This window comes from Alligator sinensis, unplaced genomic scaffold (assembly GCF_000455745.1).
Source record: "Alligator sinensis unplaced genomic scaffold, ASM45574v1 scaffold569_1, whole genome shotgun sequence".
Classification (NCBI taxonomy): Eukaryota; Metazoa; Chordata; order Crocodylia; family Alligatoridae; genus Alligator; species Alligator sinensis.
In genome coordinates this window covers 984,701-1,000,285 of record NW_005841914.1, presented here as the reverse complement: position 1 = coordinate 1,000,285, position 15,585 = coordinate 984,701, and the positions used below count along the sequence as shown (strand labels likewise).

Genomic DNA, 15,585 nt, shown 5'->3' with positions numbered 1-15,585 from the left:
CAATTCCCATTCTGAAGGCAGCGCCAGGAGCAGGGCAGAGCTATGCCAGCCCACCGCTGCTCCCAGCGCCTGCAGGCAGATGTTAACGAAGGCGCTCTGTTTGGGAGCATTTTCATCTGAACCCTCATGCAACGTTCATGCTTGTGTTCGGTCACAGCTGTAGAACGCTTTCCAGTGGCCAGATCAAGCAAAAATTATCACTTCTGTCTGCGCCTAATATTTAGCCCCCCTTCACTCTAGGCAGGCCCTTGGAGTAGCAGGTAGTGGTTCCCAGGGAAGGAGAAAGCACTCGTCAGATATTCCTCTCCAGCCAGTTGTAGAGTTCAGTATGGGATGCAAGCAAAACATCAGTCTGCGTTGCTATGAACCTCGGCAAGCATGCATGGGATGCCCCACCAGTGAAATGGAGCCAGCACCAATGAAGCCACATGGGCTTACCCCAGCTCACTGTCCAGGCCTGGCCTGTCAACCTTTTTACAGCCTAGAATTTATCCCTTCATCTGTGCTCCTGTCTTTTCATCATTGAAGTACTGGCAGCACAATCACTTGGGCATCCCAAGACCATGAGGTCAAAAGGGAGGCTAGTGACATCACAGCAGCAGCAGGTATTTAACGGGGACGTTGGATTTAATTGTTCTGAGCAAGAGAAAGGGAATAAAGTGGAGGTCAAAACAAATGGCTTTTGCAAGAGAGTATCTCTTCTCCTTCAGGCATGCTTCTGCAGAGCAAGCCCCTTCTGAACACAGAGCTGCGCCCGCCAATTATTTAGCATCAACAAAGCTTTTGAAGCAGCAGCAGAAGAGGCGTTCGAAGCGCTGTCACTGTTTCTGATCCCTCAGCGACCCGCAGCAAAATCCCAGCTCCCGGGAACGCGGCAGCACCCACGCATTCTCCTTCAACTCCGCCTCCTCCACCGTATGTCAGCCTCCCCGCTGTGGGGCCAGACCTCTGCCTCGGGTAAACTGCTGTAGGCTCACAATGAATGTAGCACTAGGCTCATTTACTCCAGGTAGCGAGATCTGGCTGCTTGCATTCTGCCTTGCCCAAGACAGAAATGTGTGATGTGCTTTAAGGACTGGGAGGCTCCTCCCTAGCTTACTCCTGCGGTCATATGGCTGAGGGCAGGCAAAACTTGGGGGCATCCGAACCCCAAGCCTCTGGGCTTGGGCCTGTGCATAGGATGCCTGCCAAAAGACGTTGGAAATATCTGAAACCCCTGGTGGGGGTGGAGGATGTTTGCCGGTTGTAGGGCCACTTATGGTTCTGGACTGACTCATGGATTTGGACTTGATTTGGCTGATTTGGCTTGGAACATGAAAAATTTATTTTAAAAAGAAGCATGTGATGAACAGCTTATGCTAGCAGGGGCGGGCAATTATTTTGGGCGGAGGGCCACTTACTGAGTTTTGGCAAGCCATTGAGGGCTGTGACAGGCAGCCAGGGGCAGATAAATATTAATTTTCTAAATATTTTAGGGGCCCCACAGGCTGGATAGAATGGCCTGGCAGGCCACATCCAGCCCGTGGGCTGCGTTTTGCCTGCTCCTGATTGATTGATCGATTGAGAGAGAGAGAGAGAGATCGATCTATGTATGTATGTATGTATCTGTCTGTCTAGGGAGACAGCTATCTATCTGTCTGTCTAGAGAGAGAGATCTATGTATGTATGTATCTATCTATCTATCTAGAGAGAGAGAGAGATCTGTCTGTCTGTCCAGAGAGAGAGATCTTTATATCTATCCATATATAGAGAGAGAGATATCTATATAGAGAGAGAGATAGATAGATATTTCAAAAAAAAAAAAAAAAAAAGGTGCATACCTGGCAGGGGAGATGTTATCATCTTGGCCTTAAATGACACAAGTGTTGTTAGAGGGTGAAGGCCTGTCCTTTGCACTGCGGGCAGGCTGACCCCTGCGAGAGTCTACCAATACCTCCGAATGCAAGGATCTTGGCTACACAAATTATGGCAATGGGGGATTGCTTTCAGGCTTTCCCTCTAGCTTGCGTCTTTGCCCTTTTGGCTAGGGGTAAGTGAAACTAAGGAGGCATCTGAACTCCAAGGCCTCCAGGTTTGGGCCTTGCATGCTGGATGCCTGCCGTGGATTTGGAAGTATCTGAAGCCCCAGGCTGAAGTCTGGGTGAGGGGATACTTGCTGGTGGTGATGCCACACAGAGTTGAATAATTGGACTTTGCTTGGCCAAAATTGGTACTGATTTGGCCCTTAAACGAAATTTTATTTAAAAAAGGTGCATTGCTATTAGCTCTCTTGCCCTGCTCCAGCTGAGCTGGTCGCAAAGTCCTCTATGCAGAATTGGGCCATGGCTAAGACAATTTGATGCATAGGGTGGATTTTCAGTATTGCATTTCTGCTCCAGCAATAGGAGGAACACGTCCTTGAGGGGGAGGGCTCTTGGCACTCTAGGTGCAGAGCACAGGACGCCCAGTGAGTCTGAAAGCAGTGTGCGTCTCTGGGACTGCGCAGGGAAGGCAACTCACTGTGCCTTTTGGGACAGACTGTCAGCTATCCAGAACCAGGGCTGCATTCGGTGTCACCGCTGTTACGGACTTTGCCATGTCCACGTGTGTTTGGGTCTCTCTAATAGCCACAGGTAGAGATTTAATCAACCTGTGGGTGGGCAGAGGAGATGCTGCATCACTGAAGAGCTTTGCCAATGGGGCATCAAGAACTCCATGATGCCCCAGCACAGCTTGTCCTGCGTGCTTCCTTCTGTCCTAGCTTACGGTGTGTAGGATGTTTTTGAAGCCCCCCTAATTCGATGTCCTATGTTACTATGGAGCCAGCTATTTTGGTACGAGGAGGGACAGGTGGCATCCATAGTTGTGCCACATACTCCGTGTATTCCCTGATTTTTGAAGCCAAGCAATCCTGAGATGCGAAATATGTATCTGGATAACGAGCACAGTTGTCCTCCAGCTCAGCTGACGGGGATAGTGTGGACTGGATTGAACTTTCTGCTTGCCACTAAGTTAAAAGTTGCTGTCTGTGTGGCCTATTAAAGTACTTGCTGGAACAAGGTCACACCCATTTATACAGCTGCTAAATCTGCTGTGCTTCTAGCCCTCCGAGTCCTATTCTGGCTGTACTGTGGACGGAGCTGGAGGTGGCGCAGATCTGGTGGCATCGAGAGAAGAGAAGCCAGCGACGAAACTCTGATGCAGGCCCAGGCTCAGATGACAAGCCCTCTCCTTCCAGCAGGGTAAGACCCTTCAAATGCAAGTTCATACATTTAGGTGCATTACTGTGGCTGCGGGAATAGGGCCGGGTCTTTCAAGAGAGCTCGGGACCTGGTTTCCAGATAGCCACACAGCTGAAACCTGGATTTTCAAGAGAAGTGGAAAGTCTTTCAGTGGTCTCTCCCTGACTTCTGGGGGCTCTGAGTCCTGATCAGACATGGTGAGCATGACCCCACATGGAGAAAACTGCTCCCTTCTGTGATGGGACAGCGTGGATAAGGGTTGCATCAGGCCTTATCTATGGCTGTGCAAAGAAAGCCTGTGCATTTGTAACAGCACTGAAAGGAGATGTCTAGGCTGCTCTTGCCAGTGCTACAGCCTTGCTGTGTAGAAGCAACCATAGCCTTTTTGTCCTAAGTAGGGCAGCGGCATGGCTGTTCCCATTGCAGTTGGTCGATGAAGCTCTCCAGCTGCTCCATGCCAGCGGCGGGACGCGAGGACCCTGTGTTCTGGGCAGAAGGGCACCAGCTGGAAACCGCGTCTTCTCCATTTGCCTGGGCTCTGAAAAGATCCCTTCATCGGCAGCCCCAGCCCCATTTAAAAACCTACAAAGCCTCAGTTGACTGAAATCCTCCCCCCGCATCCGAAGGCTGCTGGGGCTTCATGGATGAAAAGGGAAAATGGACAATCGGGGCTATTTATCCCGGCAGCCCTCGAGGTCACGCCTATCATGAAGGATGTTGAGTGATGCTTTTGTTTAAGAGCCTTGCTCCGTAGCTCCAAGCTGGGGAGCAGCATTGGGGTGATGGAATATCCTCCCTGCCCAGCGCCTTGCTGGATAGGAGAGACCGCACGACCCAGACACGTACGGAGTTGCAGCTGTATCTGACTCTGGCATTGTCCCCAGTGACTGAATTGCCTGGACACTGCTCGAGCACGGGAGGATGGAGTCAGCCATCAGTCGGCATCCGCCGCGGAGCCAGGAGACGCCTGCCGCATGCCGCAGGACTCTCCTTTTGTTATAGGACGATGATGCCTGAAAGCTCCTGTAGAGATAAGGGTTGGGCTATGCTAGGCACAGCACAAATGTAAAGACTGTCCCTGACCTGATGAGTTTGCAACTTCCATAGCAAGAGGAATAAAAGGCAAGAGAGATTTTGTCTGCCAGACCCCCCTCCACCCTCCTCCTCCATATTACAGCCAGGGAACCGTGGCGGATTGAGATTTAATGAGCTGCGAAAGGTCACGTATGAAATGAGCATGGCAGAAAGTCAGGGTTTGGGCAGGCGTCTCCTGAGACCCACCCAGTGTTTACCACAAGGCCATCCTCCCTGTCACGACCCACCCGCAGAACGCAGCGCCCAGTCCCACAGGGATGCAGAGACCTCCTGGTTAACTTGGATGCTGTATGGCCAGCATTGTTTGGACATACAAGAGCTCAGCCAAACCCTGATCCCACTTGCCCCAAAATGACCCGCATGCACCTTTTTTTGGATGACTGAGAGTACTAGGAATTTATGTTCCCCAAGTACCACGGGAGATACGATCTCCAGGGTGCGTGTACACTGGCTCTTGAGAACAGAGCTATCAGCTCCTGTAGATCGCTCTCATTAAGTTCCCAAGCAGGCTTCAAGACTGTCTCTGAATCTCCTGCTTTTCTGAAGAGCTGAAGTTCATTGAATCCTTGGATGCATGTACTTCCAGCTCGTTCTTCTCTGCAGCGCAAAGTGTTGAACAGCAAAGAGCAGGAGGATGCTGAAGCAGAGCCGCTTTCAGCACTGACGGCAGAAGAACAAGTTTACAAGTCGCAGCCTGAGCGGCGGCTGGCTCTGCAACTCACAATCTTTTCTGGTCAAATGTTTCTCCTGGCAGAGTCAACTGCAGAGACAGCCTAGCACTTATCACATTGTGTGTGACCCCACTTGCCAAAACTGCAAAAGCCACCAAATTGTTGTCTACTCAAAACAGGAAGAGCCTCCCACGTATTTGAGAAACCTAACCAGGTTCAACCAGCCCATTGGTTGAGCCTTTGGTTTCTGGATGCTCTGCAAAAAGCTCCCTGCTCTGCCCTCAAGTCAAGTTGGAGGTGGCTAAATGGCACTCTCTTGCATTTTGAGAGGCACGTCCAACAGCATGGATAGAGGAGTTGCATGGTTCAGGGAAGGGCTTTGGCGCCTTTATCCCAGAGGGTTAGGGTGCAAGATGACCAGAAGTCAACCCCCACTTGACATCTCTGAGGCCAGTGCAATTATCTCAATCCTGTTCCTCATTAGACAGGTGTCTGCAGCACAGCGGCCACTTCAGCAGTGAAGGCAGCAGTCAAATGGATGTGGAGACTGAATTTGTGCTTCCCCGAGTTAGGCTGGCAGTCCACGGAGTCGGTGTGGCTGCTGTACCTACTTATTTACCTAGAAAATGCCTTCAGTCTCTCCTGTGGAGAAGGTGGCCTTGGCATTGGGCTCATTTAGGAAGGGACCTTTTTATTCCTAGTCTGATTTTTAACAGGGACAGCTGGCAACACTGCAGTGATTCAGGCAACTGAGAGAGCTGGGCACTGAAGGGACACTCTTGAAAGCCTCTCCCCTACTTTAGATGGCTGCCCAGACCCCGAACTCATACCCCAGATGCCCCTCAGCCATGCTGAGCGAGTGCCACCAAACACCCAGGCGTGCACAGTGGACTTAACACCATCTCCTCCGCCCGCCTCGCACAAAGCAATGAAGGGTTTCATGCAACAGCCAGACGACTTGCTCGTGTGTCATAGTCACAAGAGGGGCATTCATGGCATGGAAGCAGATGGCTCCTTTGGTGCCATTTCAAGGGTGAGGGTGGGCAGTGGCTTGTGAGGAGTTATCCAACACTTGCACTTCCAGGATCGGGGAGATGTGAGTGCTTCGTGCCACCTGAAACTGCCCAGGCACAGTGCACAACAAGCTGTCGGTGCGTCTTCCTCCTCTCACGGGGCAACGTGGAGTGCTCCAGTGGGCAGAAGACCCATTTCCTTCTCCTTGGGAGCTCTCCTGGTACGTTGCACAAAAGCAAAGGGACTTCTGGAAAGGCTCCTGGACGTTGCCAGATCCCACGTGCCCCACCCAGGACGCTCTCAGGGACTGCTAAGGGAATCAGCAGTGCATTACCAGGCTCCATAGATACATTAATGAGCAGAGAGGTGCATTAGGGAGCTTGGAAGGTGCACAGAGATCAAGGACATCAAGACAATTAATGAGGTCATCATTTGGCAGTAGTCTCTCTGCTGGGCTTCTGCTGTGCACGTTCCTTTCTGCTCTGATGAAAGCTTTCCAAACAGAGCAAGCTCCCCCCTGACAGGTCCCGAAGCAACGCTCACTTCCTGCCCTTTATTAGCCGAATCTGATTGGGAAAGGGCAGCATGCATCTGCCTCATCCTAGACCCAAAGGAGGCTCCTCCATGTAAATACAGCTCTGAGCTGAACTTGCACAGCAAGAAACAGTCGCCGACGTAAGTGCTGGTAGGACAGTCTCCAGTGGCAAAAATGTCTTTGGTTTCGGTTCAGTTACCTCCGAAAATTATGGCCATTTACAGGACAAGGAAAGGATCTGATCTTTACTTCTTGTCAGGCAAGAAACCCATCACTGATGAGAAGACTACTCTTATGATTAAGGCACTTGGCTGGGACTCAGAGACCTGGTTTCTGTTCCCAGCACTGCTACAGGCTCTCTGCGTGACCCTGGCCAAGCCACTTACTCTGTATCTCGGTTCCCAAGCTGTAAAACAGAAAATGTGTGCTTTGTCCGACTGATCTATATAGACTGTGAACTCTGAAGCTGGGCCTCCCTTTTACCTGGTGCATGTACAGCCTGATTGAGCCCGAGATCCGACCTCTTTTGGTGCTCTTATAATAAAATGCAAGAACAAATACAGCTTTTCCAAAACTTCTCTTCCCAGACATTTCCTCCCTCCGTACACCTACATCTCATGCAAACAGCATCTTATCCAGAAGGGTCTGATTTGTAATGTGTGATTTGCTCTGTGGGTATTATATCGAATTTGGAGTCCTGGGGTTCTAGATTTCCCCCAAGTATCAGATGGGCAGTATTTTTACAGAGAAGATTTTGCCAAAAAACGAGGGAAACAAAACCCAAACCAAGTGGGGAAACACCCCCCCCCCCCCCCAAAACAAGGAGGGCAGCCCCCCCCCCCCCCCCCCCGCATGTACAGATAACATAATAACTTTCCATAGAAGCATTAACGGAGACAATGTTATAGGAGAGAGCACCACTTGAACAAGATTTAATACTCAGAAGCATTTTGTGTCGCCTCCAGCCAACTAAGATAAGATCTGGCCTCATAAAAAAGTGACCCATTTACCAAGATAATAGGAGGCTCTATTAGATGGTTTTAACTGTTTTGGCATTTGTATGACTGTACAGCCCAAGGCCAATGACATCTTAGGAAACTTTCAAAATATAGTTTCCCCTTCTTCAAATTATTTACACAGAACAGGCTGGATCTGGAAACGGATGCTCGCTTCTCTCGGAGGTGAGTCTAAATATTTGGATGCTTCACAAAGCCATAAGCACAGAGCCAGACACGCACCCCGGCTCCCACGTGGTACCAGAGAAGGCCTAACACAATGGAGTACCCGCTTCTTGCCTCCAACTAGCCCGCTTCTTCCAATTAACCTTTCTTGTCATCACAACATCCTCTTTATTAGAGGCCGGCTCTGTTAAGAACCACTAACCGAGCTGCAGATCAATAATGCAACTAGCCTCGTGTCCTTTGAACAGACTGAAAAAAACCAACAAAAAAAGCGAGTTGTGACTAAGCCTACAGAGAAAACGGGGTGAACTTTGCAATATTTTTGGAACTGGTTCCTATCAATCTGCAATATGCAAATGAACACGACGGGCATTGCTGAGACGATGGCTGACTTCGTTATCTCTGCTGTCACCATCCTGCCACCCAGAACGTTCTCCAGCCTTGTCCTTCAAGATGCACTCAGTTTTCCCAGCCCATTAAAGTCCAAGTAACAATAGGTCCCAAGCACCTTCACTTCTACTGGATGGTGTATGTCTTCTTTAAATAAAACAAAGGATTGCCAATTCCCTGGGAAGGGGACCAGAAGTTGCATGTGAACCAGTCCCTGATCAAGCAGTTTTCGGTACTAACTGACCCCTCGGCAGCCTTCGTTGCTTGTACTCTGGCAAAACTTATATCCCCTGATGGAGAGCAGGACCCTGTTGTGCTCAGCACTGTACAGAACCAGAATGGGGATAGCTCATGAGTTGTGGTGGGCTTTTCTCTCTCCCTTCATTGCAGCATTGCTTCTTCAGCTGATACTGTCAGGCCCATTTCCTTTCTGCCCCAAATCGTTAGCAAACTGATGTAATGCGTGAATAAACTCATCTTAATAAAGGGCACAGAGAATGAGATGGGAACAATCGATGCATCTAAATAAGGCCTGCAATACTGAAGCACAAACCCCACTCAAACACTGCTCTCAAGAAAACTCCAACTGCTTTTGACAGCCGAAAAAAACAGGCTTGCGAGATCCCAAGAGGGGCAAGATGTTGTTCCGACCAGCTGCGAAACCATGAAGAGGGGGCAGAGGGGAAGGAGGAAAGGAAGGAACTGTGGAAGATTGGAGATGGAGTATGAAAGTGTTTACTGATTTGGAAAGAAGTCACTTGACTCGCTCAGAAGTGGCAGGAGTTGCCAAGTAAATTCCAGTAGAAAAAAAAGGCATTGCTTCATTTCTCACAATAATATCATCTCTCCGCACAGCCTATCCCTTCCTCTTGAGACCAACTCCAAAGTGAACTCTGTACAGCCCAATGGTAAAGGCCAACTCATTTAAAACATGTGGGGTAGGGAAGGACAAGGGGTTTGCGCACAGAGGCAGCATCTTTAGACTCTGCAAAACAGCTCCTAGCATCTCTCAAGGGACTTATTTGGAGATCCACCAACACATGGGTCACTTGGTGTGTGGTCCAGTTGGTCAGAGCTACATCTAATGCTTTCCTCTTCAGCCCACATCCCATCTTTCCAGCTATTCCGGGAGAAGCCAAAGGCAGGGGGGAGAGGCTGTGGGTTGCTTTCCCAAAAGGTGCTTTCTGTTCCTGACATTTCAACTCCACTTTGTTCTTTAAAGGATGGGTTCGGCGTTTCCTCTGCAAAACGCTTGTTTTTGAAACAGCCCAGAGCTCTTCAGCGCATGGCAAAAAGGTCACTCGCCAGGATGCAATCCAGCCAGGAGTGACGGAGTGAGTGCGCATGCGTACGTGCGCACAATGGGCTGGGATTCATTTCACACGACGGAAAGGCACTCTTTCCACGCAGTTATGCTCCGTGGCATCCACTGCAAAAGACCATTGCTGCCCATTTGGGTGTCATCGTTTTCACTGGGCCCAGAAACGGGGGGTTCAGGTTCAGCATCTGCTTTCCAGAAGCAGGGAAGTTGAGAGAGAGAAAGAATTCATGTGTGTTTATATGTTAAGCTTACTAGGCAACTCTTAGCAATTTTTGCCTGCTGTCAGCTAGTGCTGGGAGGCAGCAAGAAAAACAATAGAAGGGAGCAATGGTAAAATAGTAGGAAAATATATATATTTGTTTCCACGTCTTAAGATTTTGCTCCTTCAAACACAATGCCTTTTTTTAAATAGAATGCACAATCTTCGAGTCACTTTCCTGGAAATACAGTCATGTCTTTCGCTTGCTTACAAGGTAGTGCTTTGTGCTAGAGCCTGGGTCAGACTTTCCAGCGGATGAAAAAAAAAATGTGTCAGTGGGTTGTGGTGGTACAGATCTAAAATACAAAGATGTCAAGGCAAGAACCACGAGCTGTGCACTTAACGGGCACCTCACAGTGACAGGTCCGGCTGTGGATGAGGGGTATGGGGGTGGACTTACCCACACAGGCGGTACATTTATTATTAAATACTTTTATACCGAAGCAGGGCACAGAGATGGCCCATCATCTGGGATGGGACCCTGTGATGTGAAGCACTCTGCAAGCAGAGTGACAGTCCCTTTTTCCCAAACCAAACAGTGAAAAAGCACCTGCTCCGCATGCACGCAACATATCACCAGCCCCAGGGGCTTCCTCCAAAGGAAAGCGGTCCTGGAAGACTGAAATCCTGAACCATCTGTCCGTCCCTCTGCCCACACACACACCTCTACAAGCCAGCGAGGGGTACGGCTGTCTCTGTAAAGGATCAAGGCAGATTTGGCCAGCCGTGGCTATTTTGGGGCAAGCCACTGAGGATATAACTGTTCTATTACAGCGGCTGCTGTACGTGAGATAAGACTGGAGGCAGCAGGCAGAGCTGTGTACAGGAGCCCTGGAGAAGCGAGTATCTGGCCACACAGCACACGGCAGGAGTACAACAGTATACCTGCGTTAGCATGATACTCCTCCTGGGCTATAATTTATCCTGCTTCTCTGGGTTAAATTAACATGGCTGTTCTGCTTCCAGTCCCCACCCTAGTGTGGGGATTGCTACACCGCATTGCATTGTGCTGTACAGATGTGCTCACCGTCTGCTTGTATCCCAAGTCTGACTGCAAGTAAAGGCTGTCAGTGCCTCGCTTGATAAGCAGACAACAAACTGAGTCACAAAATTACCAGAAAAAGAGGCACTGAGCAGGCACAACTACAAACCCCAGCTTTACACTTATTCTCTCCCTATCGTCGGCTTGCTCAAGGCAGCTATGTGTGACTAACTATATTTTCCATTCTAATTAGACAACACTTCCTGTCTCTCTCGTTAACTCACAACAGCTTCTGATGGCAAAGATTATTAGTGAGTAGTTCAAGTCAGATCCTGAAACTCCCTACCCAGCAAATACACAGGAAAAGTTAGCTTTTTTCCTTTCCAAGTCTGCCCCCCGCACCTCCCCTTTGCACCACGCTTTTGTGCAGTCAAAGAGGTCAGAGGTAACAAGTGCTGCATGTTTGTTACCCCTCAAAGCAAAGGCAAAGAGACCCCCCCCCCCCAACACCACCTGTTTTGCTCTGGCTAAGAATCTCATTAACCTTTGTAGATATGCTGGAGCCCCGCACAAGACTGGTTTGAGCCTCAAAGAGGAAACAGTGAAGTGTAAAAGCAAAAAGAGGGTTTTCGGAGGGGTTAGGGCTGCAGCAAGAGAGAAAATTCTCACTGGAAATGTTTCAGCATGATGCTATGGCCTGCAAACCGCTACCAAAAGTCAGGGCATCGGGGGAGAGGTGAGAAGGGAAGTCGAATTCTGTCTTTCACATGCTCACACCCTGTAACACGATAATACTCGGAAAAATTTCAACCTAGACCTGGTTGCATGAGGTTGCTCTAAACAAAGGGCCTTGGGTGATACCTTGCAAATGAATTACAGCTCCTCAAATAAATAGTTATTACAGAGAAACCAGCCTCATCTAACTGCAGTAATAACCTTCGAAAGGCCTTGTATGAGAAATGCCTGGGGGGCAGAGACATTGGGTTGGCTGTCTATAAGGCACCAGGAGCGTATGCCACCATGAGAGAGAAAACTCCCACGCAGAACGTGCCGCCTTGCCCTTCCACTTCACCGGCTCAGTGAGTCAAATTTATTCTTTGCATCTCTGTGCTCTCTCTTGATGCAGTGCAGCTACACAAGGGAGAATCTGATCTGTTGTTTCCTGGAAGACCCTGTTTGAAAACCGGTCATCATAATGGGGCATCTTTAATGGCTTTGATCCCAGAGGACTGCAAAGCACTTCACAGGTTATGCAGGTGTGAGATGTGGCCACCTGTAAGGTAGAGGCAGCCTCTACCCCATATAACAGGTAGGCAATCAAATTATTGAATGAAGGTTGCCTTTGGATTTGTCACCTCCATGCAGAGCAAACGACGCCATATTATTACAGTCTTGTTTCAAAGCTCTGTCTATTATCCTAGCGTGATAAAGTCTTGCCAGGGTGTGAACCAGTCTAGACATTTGGGCTCCATGCTTACCTGCCTCCTTTGGCATTTAGATACTGAAACATATGCAATTGGGGCTTGATAACCTTGCAGATGTCCAGGCTAGGTGTGTGCACCATCAGCATGGATCCTCGCACTGGGGATCGTGTACACACAGGGCCCGACTCAAAGACTACAAGACTCCCAGTAGCCTTTGGATCTAGTCATCCGCAGCCCCCAAGTTTGTGTGCGTCCATGCATCAGGGATTGTGTGCTTAGATCAAGAGCTTGCAAGAGTGCTCACTTGAAAACTTAGGCCCATGCCTCTGTTCTTTATTATACAAACCTCCCCGTCCCTGCAGCTCATCCCTTACCTGACGGAGAGTGTGAAGTCACCTGGATTGCTCTTACTGGGCCGGGCCAGAAAGCTCCCATGGACTCCCCTGGTCAGAAGCAGCTTCTCTGCCTCTAGTCCATTGATGTTGGGATGAAACCACCTGCAACAAAAACATGGAGTGTGAAAAGGAGTATGCAGTGTGCTCTCATTGCAGACTGAGAACTGTCCCTCTGTGGCCTTTACCCATCCATTTAGGCAATATCCTACCACTGCAATTCCCATCACCACCTCCTTCACAACAGCCTCAAAAGGGAAGAATGGAAAATATCGCGTGCTACTCAAGGGGCTGTGTATCAGGAGTGTTGCAGAACGACGTGGGTGGAAGTTGGAGATCTAAACACTTCCTTATCTCTGCATAATCAGTGGGAAGCTAAAGGACATGAGTCAAAGGGCTTCCATGACTGGAGATGCAGGAAAGGGGGGATGTTCCCCCTGTACAAACACATACACAGATGCACACGATCTTGCTCTGTGCAATTATACACCATCAGCAGCACCTGGATTTGAATGACCTGTCAGTGCTACTTGCCCAGTGACAAATACTCCTTTTCCCATCAGCACACGTTCCTGCAAGTTCTCAGCTCTAGGGGAATAGGACGTCTTCCTTTTCTCAGGAAGCATAAATGTCTGGGAAAAAATAATGCGCAGGCTCCAGCCATGACAGATTTATCACGGGGGGGCCCTAGGCAAGCAGTCACCCATCAAGCTAACATTATCCCTGGGAACAGTCTGCCACCTTAAATCAATTTGGCCCAATACAAGATGCGTCTGTGCTTGTGGTATTCATTTAAGGGCTTGCGCGGGCGTCTCTTGGGATGGAAAAGCAGCAAAAAGAAACCAAAATAGCAAAAGCACAAATCTTCTTGCGCTGTCTCATTGTCGAAGCACTCCAGCAAGAAGGCAAGGACGAGGCCGTCGGCTTTTCCCACGCCGATTCTGCAGCCAGAGCTCTAATGGCTGGAGAGAGAAGGCCAGGCCTTGTTACCTGGAGTCTGCTGCCAGAGCAGGCGAGGCATGGGGCCTGGCCAGCAGCTTACTGGACCAGTGGGGTAGATGGGGATTTTTAAAGGGCAACCCAGAACTCATCAGCAAGTATGCATTGCATGGTCCCTCTCTGTGCTCTGGTGAAGAAGCCTTTGGACTATGCTTACAGATCTCGGGGCACTCCTGTTCCTTCCCCGGTGGGAACGGGAGCCATCCCACAAGCGTTGCTTAAAAATATGGAGACTTATGTCTAAAGCCGAGCCTCTCCAGCAGGTGGATTTATGGGAAAAACAGGGAAAGCAATAAAACAGAAAAGGGAAGCTGTGCTTCTCGGGGCTCCTGACGTTAGCTTCTGTACTTTATGGGAACTGCTTGTGGAAGGGCAAAGGAGAGACATTTCCCCATACACCAAGGGGAAACTATTTCCTCATGATTCAGACTATTTTAATGTAATCTCTGACTTCTAAGTGTCATCGCACCACGCTCTTGCCTTAGTCCTCGTGGTATCAGTCATTACCAAAAGGTCTCAATGCAATCACAAGACACCGGTGCTTCCCCAGTGCAGTACCCAATAGCATATGTATAGGGTAAAGGCCACAATTTTCCAGGCCCGACTGATTTTTAGGGGTTGCAACTTGGCATAGCACAAGAACTTGTTTTACTGGAAATCGCATCTGCCCCCTAAAATTTGGGCCCCTTTAAGAGGTCTTGAGTTGCAAAGCTAAAAAAATGGAAGCAACACCATGAGTCCCTTTAGGAAATCTAGAGATTTATTAGATGCTGTTAGCTGGACCGTGCTAACCAAGGCTGCCTCATGCCACACCTTTAAATCCTATTCAAAAGATACCCTCGAGCAAGACAGCTACTGGAACGGCATTCACTGCATCTCTCCTAAGCTCCAGCCAACTGCATAACAATGCAAAGCTGTATCCAGTGAGGCAATGAAGACCACAAAAGGGAAAATTGCAGCACTCGGGGTTCCCTTCCAAAGATAAAGAATGGCTTTGTATGAGATGTCATTGGTGTGGAACCGGCCGTAACACCACACCAGACAAAGTGAGTCCAAAAGGCAGCACCACATTTTCAAATCAAAGTGAAATCGGGGTCTCCAAATGAAAAGCAGGTCTTGGGATACTTAAGGCTAACTCCCTGCGCAGAGGTGTTTTATAACGGAGATGAACTACTCAAGCCCTCCAGGAAGTAGTAAATTGTCTCTGTTTTACAGAAGCAGGGAGAAATTGAGGGACCGGACTCACTTGGCCTTAGGTCAGTGTGTATGTGTGCGTGCACCTGCACCTCACAGATTTAAGCAGACAAGACCAAGAAAGGTGGCGTTTTGCTTCTCAATCAGGGATCTTTTTCCCTTCTTGGTGAAATGCTCCGCTGATGAAAGTTTCCCCATGTCTAAGCCAAAAGCGCGCGTCTTCAGAACAGCGCGGGGAGGTCGCCTGCAGACGAGGATCTGAACGTTTTAGAGCCTCCGACTTCTGCGACCACGGAGTGACACCCCCTTTGGTGATTATACCGCTATAATAGTGTGTGGGAGCCAAGTACTTAAAGTGCTCTGTAAAATTGCTGCAGCCAGAGGAAAGAACGACTCTAATGGGGTTTAATGGAGCTTGGGGACAAGGCAAAGTTGCTAAATGTCATGGGTAATGTTTTAACGGAGACCATAACGGCAATAAAGATGGGGTGAAGCTGTATGGCTTCTTTTTTAAAAATTTTCTATCTAGACAAACATATGATAGGTTACACTGGTCTGCAAATCCTTACAGTGGTCCGGCTATACCCCTCCTGCAGTTACCTCCTCAAACTTGGCTGGGTTCTGAGGACATCCTGGTTAAATCCAGGTCCAGGGATTGATGCATTCATTGTGTGGCATATTCTGCATCAAGGATATATGCCTGTATCATTTAAAATTCACATGCACACACAATACAAGTCTATACAGCCCTTTGCTAACCTTTAATAATAATTTCTGGATGCAGCATTTTAGCTGCAACTGCATTTTTCAGTGCTGGAAGCCAGGGTGGCTTTAAGGTTGTTGTTAATGGCAAAGGTACTGGGGGGCTTTGCACTTAAATGCTCTGGTGCTTGGCCTGGGAACATGG

At 49.0% G+C, this 15,585-nt stretch overlaps 1 protein-coding gene and 1 pseudogene across 1 annotated transcript in view; one reads left to right on the top strand and one right to left on the bottom strand.

The window, feature by feature from the left end:
- LOC102386995 (tyrosine-protein phosphatase non-receptor type 11-like) overlaps window positions 1–15,585 on the bottom strand; it is a 60,924-nt gene that overhangs the window by 18,070 nt on the left and 27,269 nt on the right. The window contains exon 2 of the mRNA XM_025198142.1: window positions 12,468–12,590. Coding sequence (XP_025053927.1) covers window positions 12,468–12,590 — 123 coding nt within the window. The remainder of the gene's footprint in view (window positions 1–12,467; window positions 12,591–15,585) is intronic.
- Window positions 1,813–2,000, top strand: LOC112549478 (annotated as a pseudogene).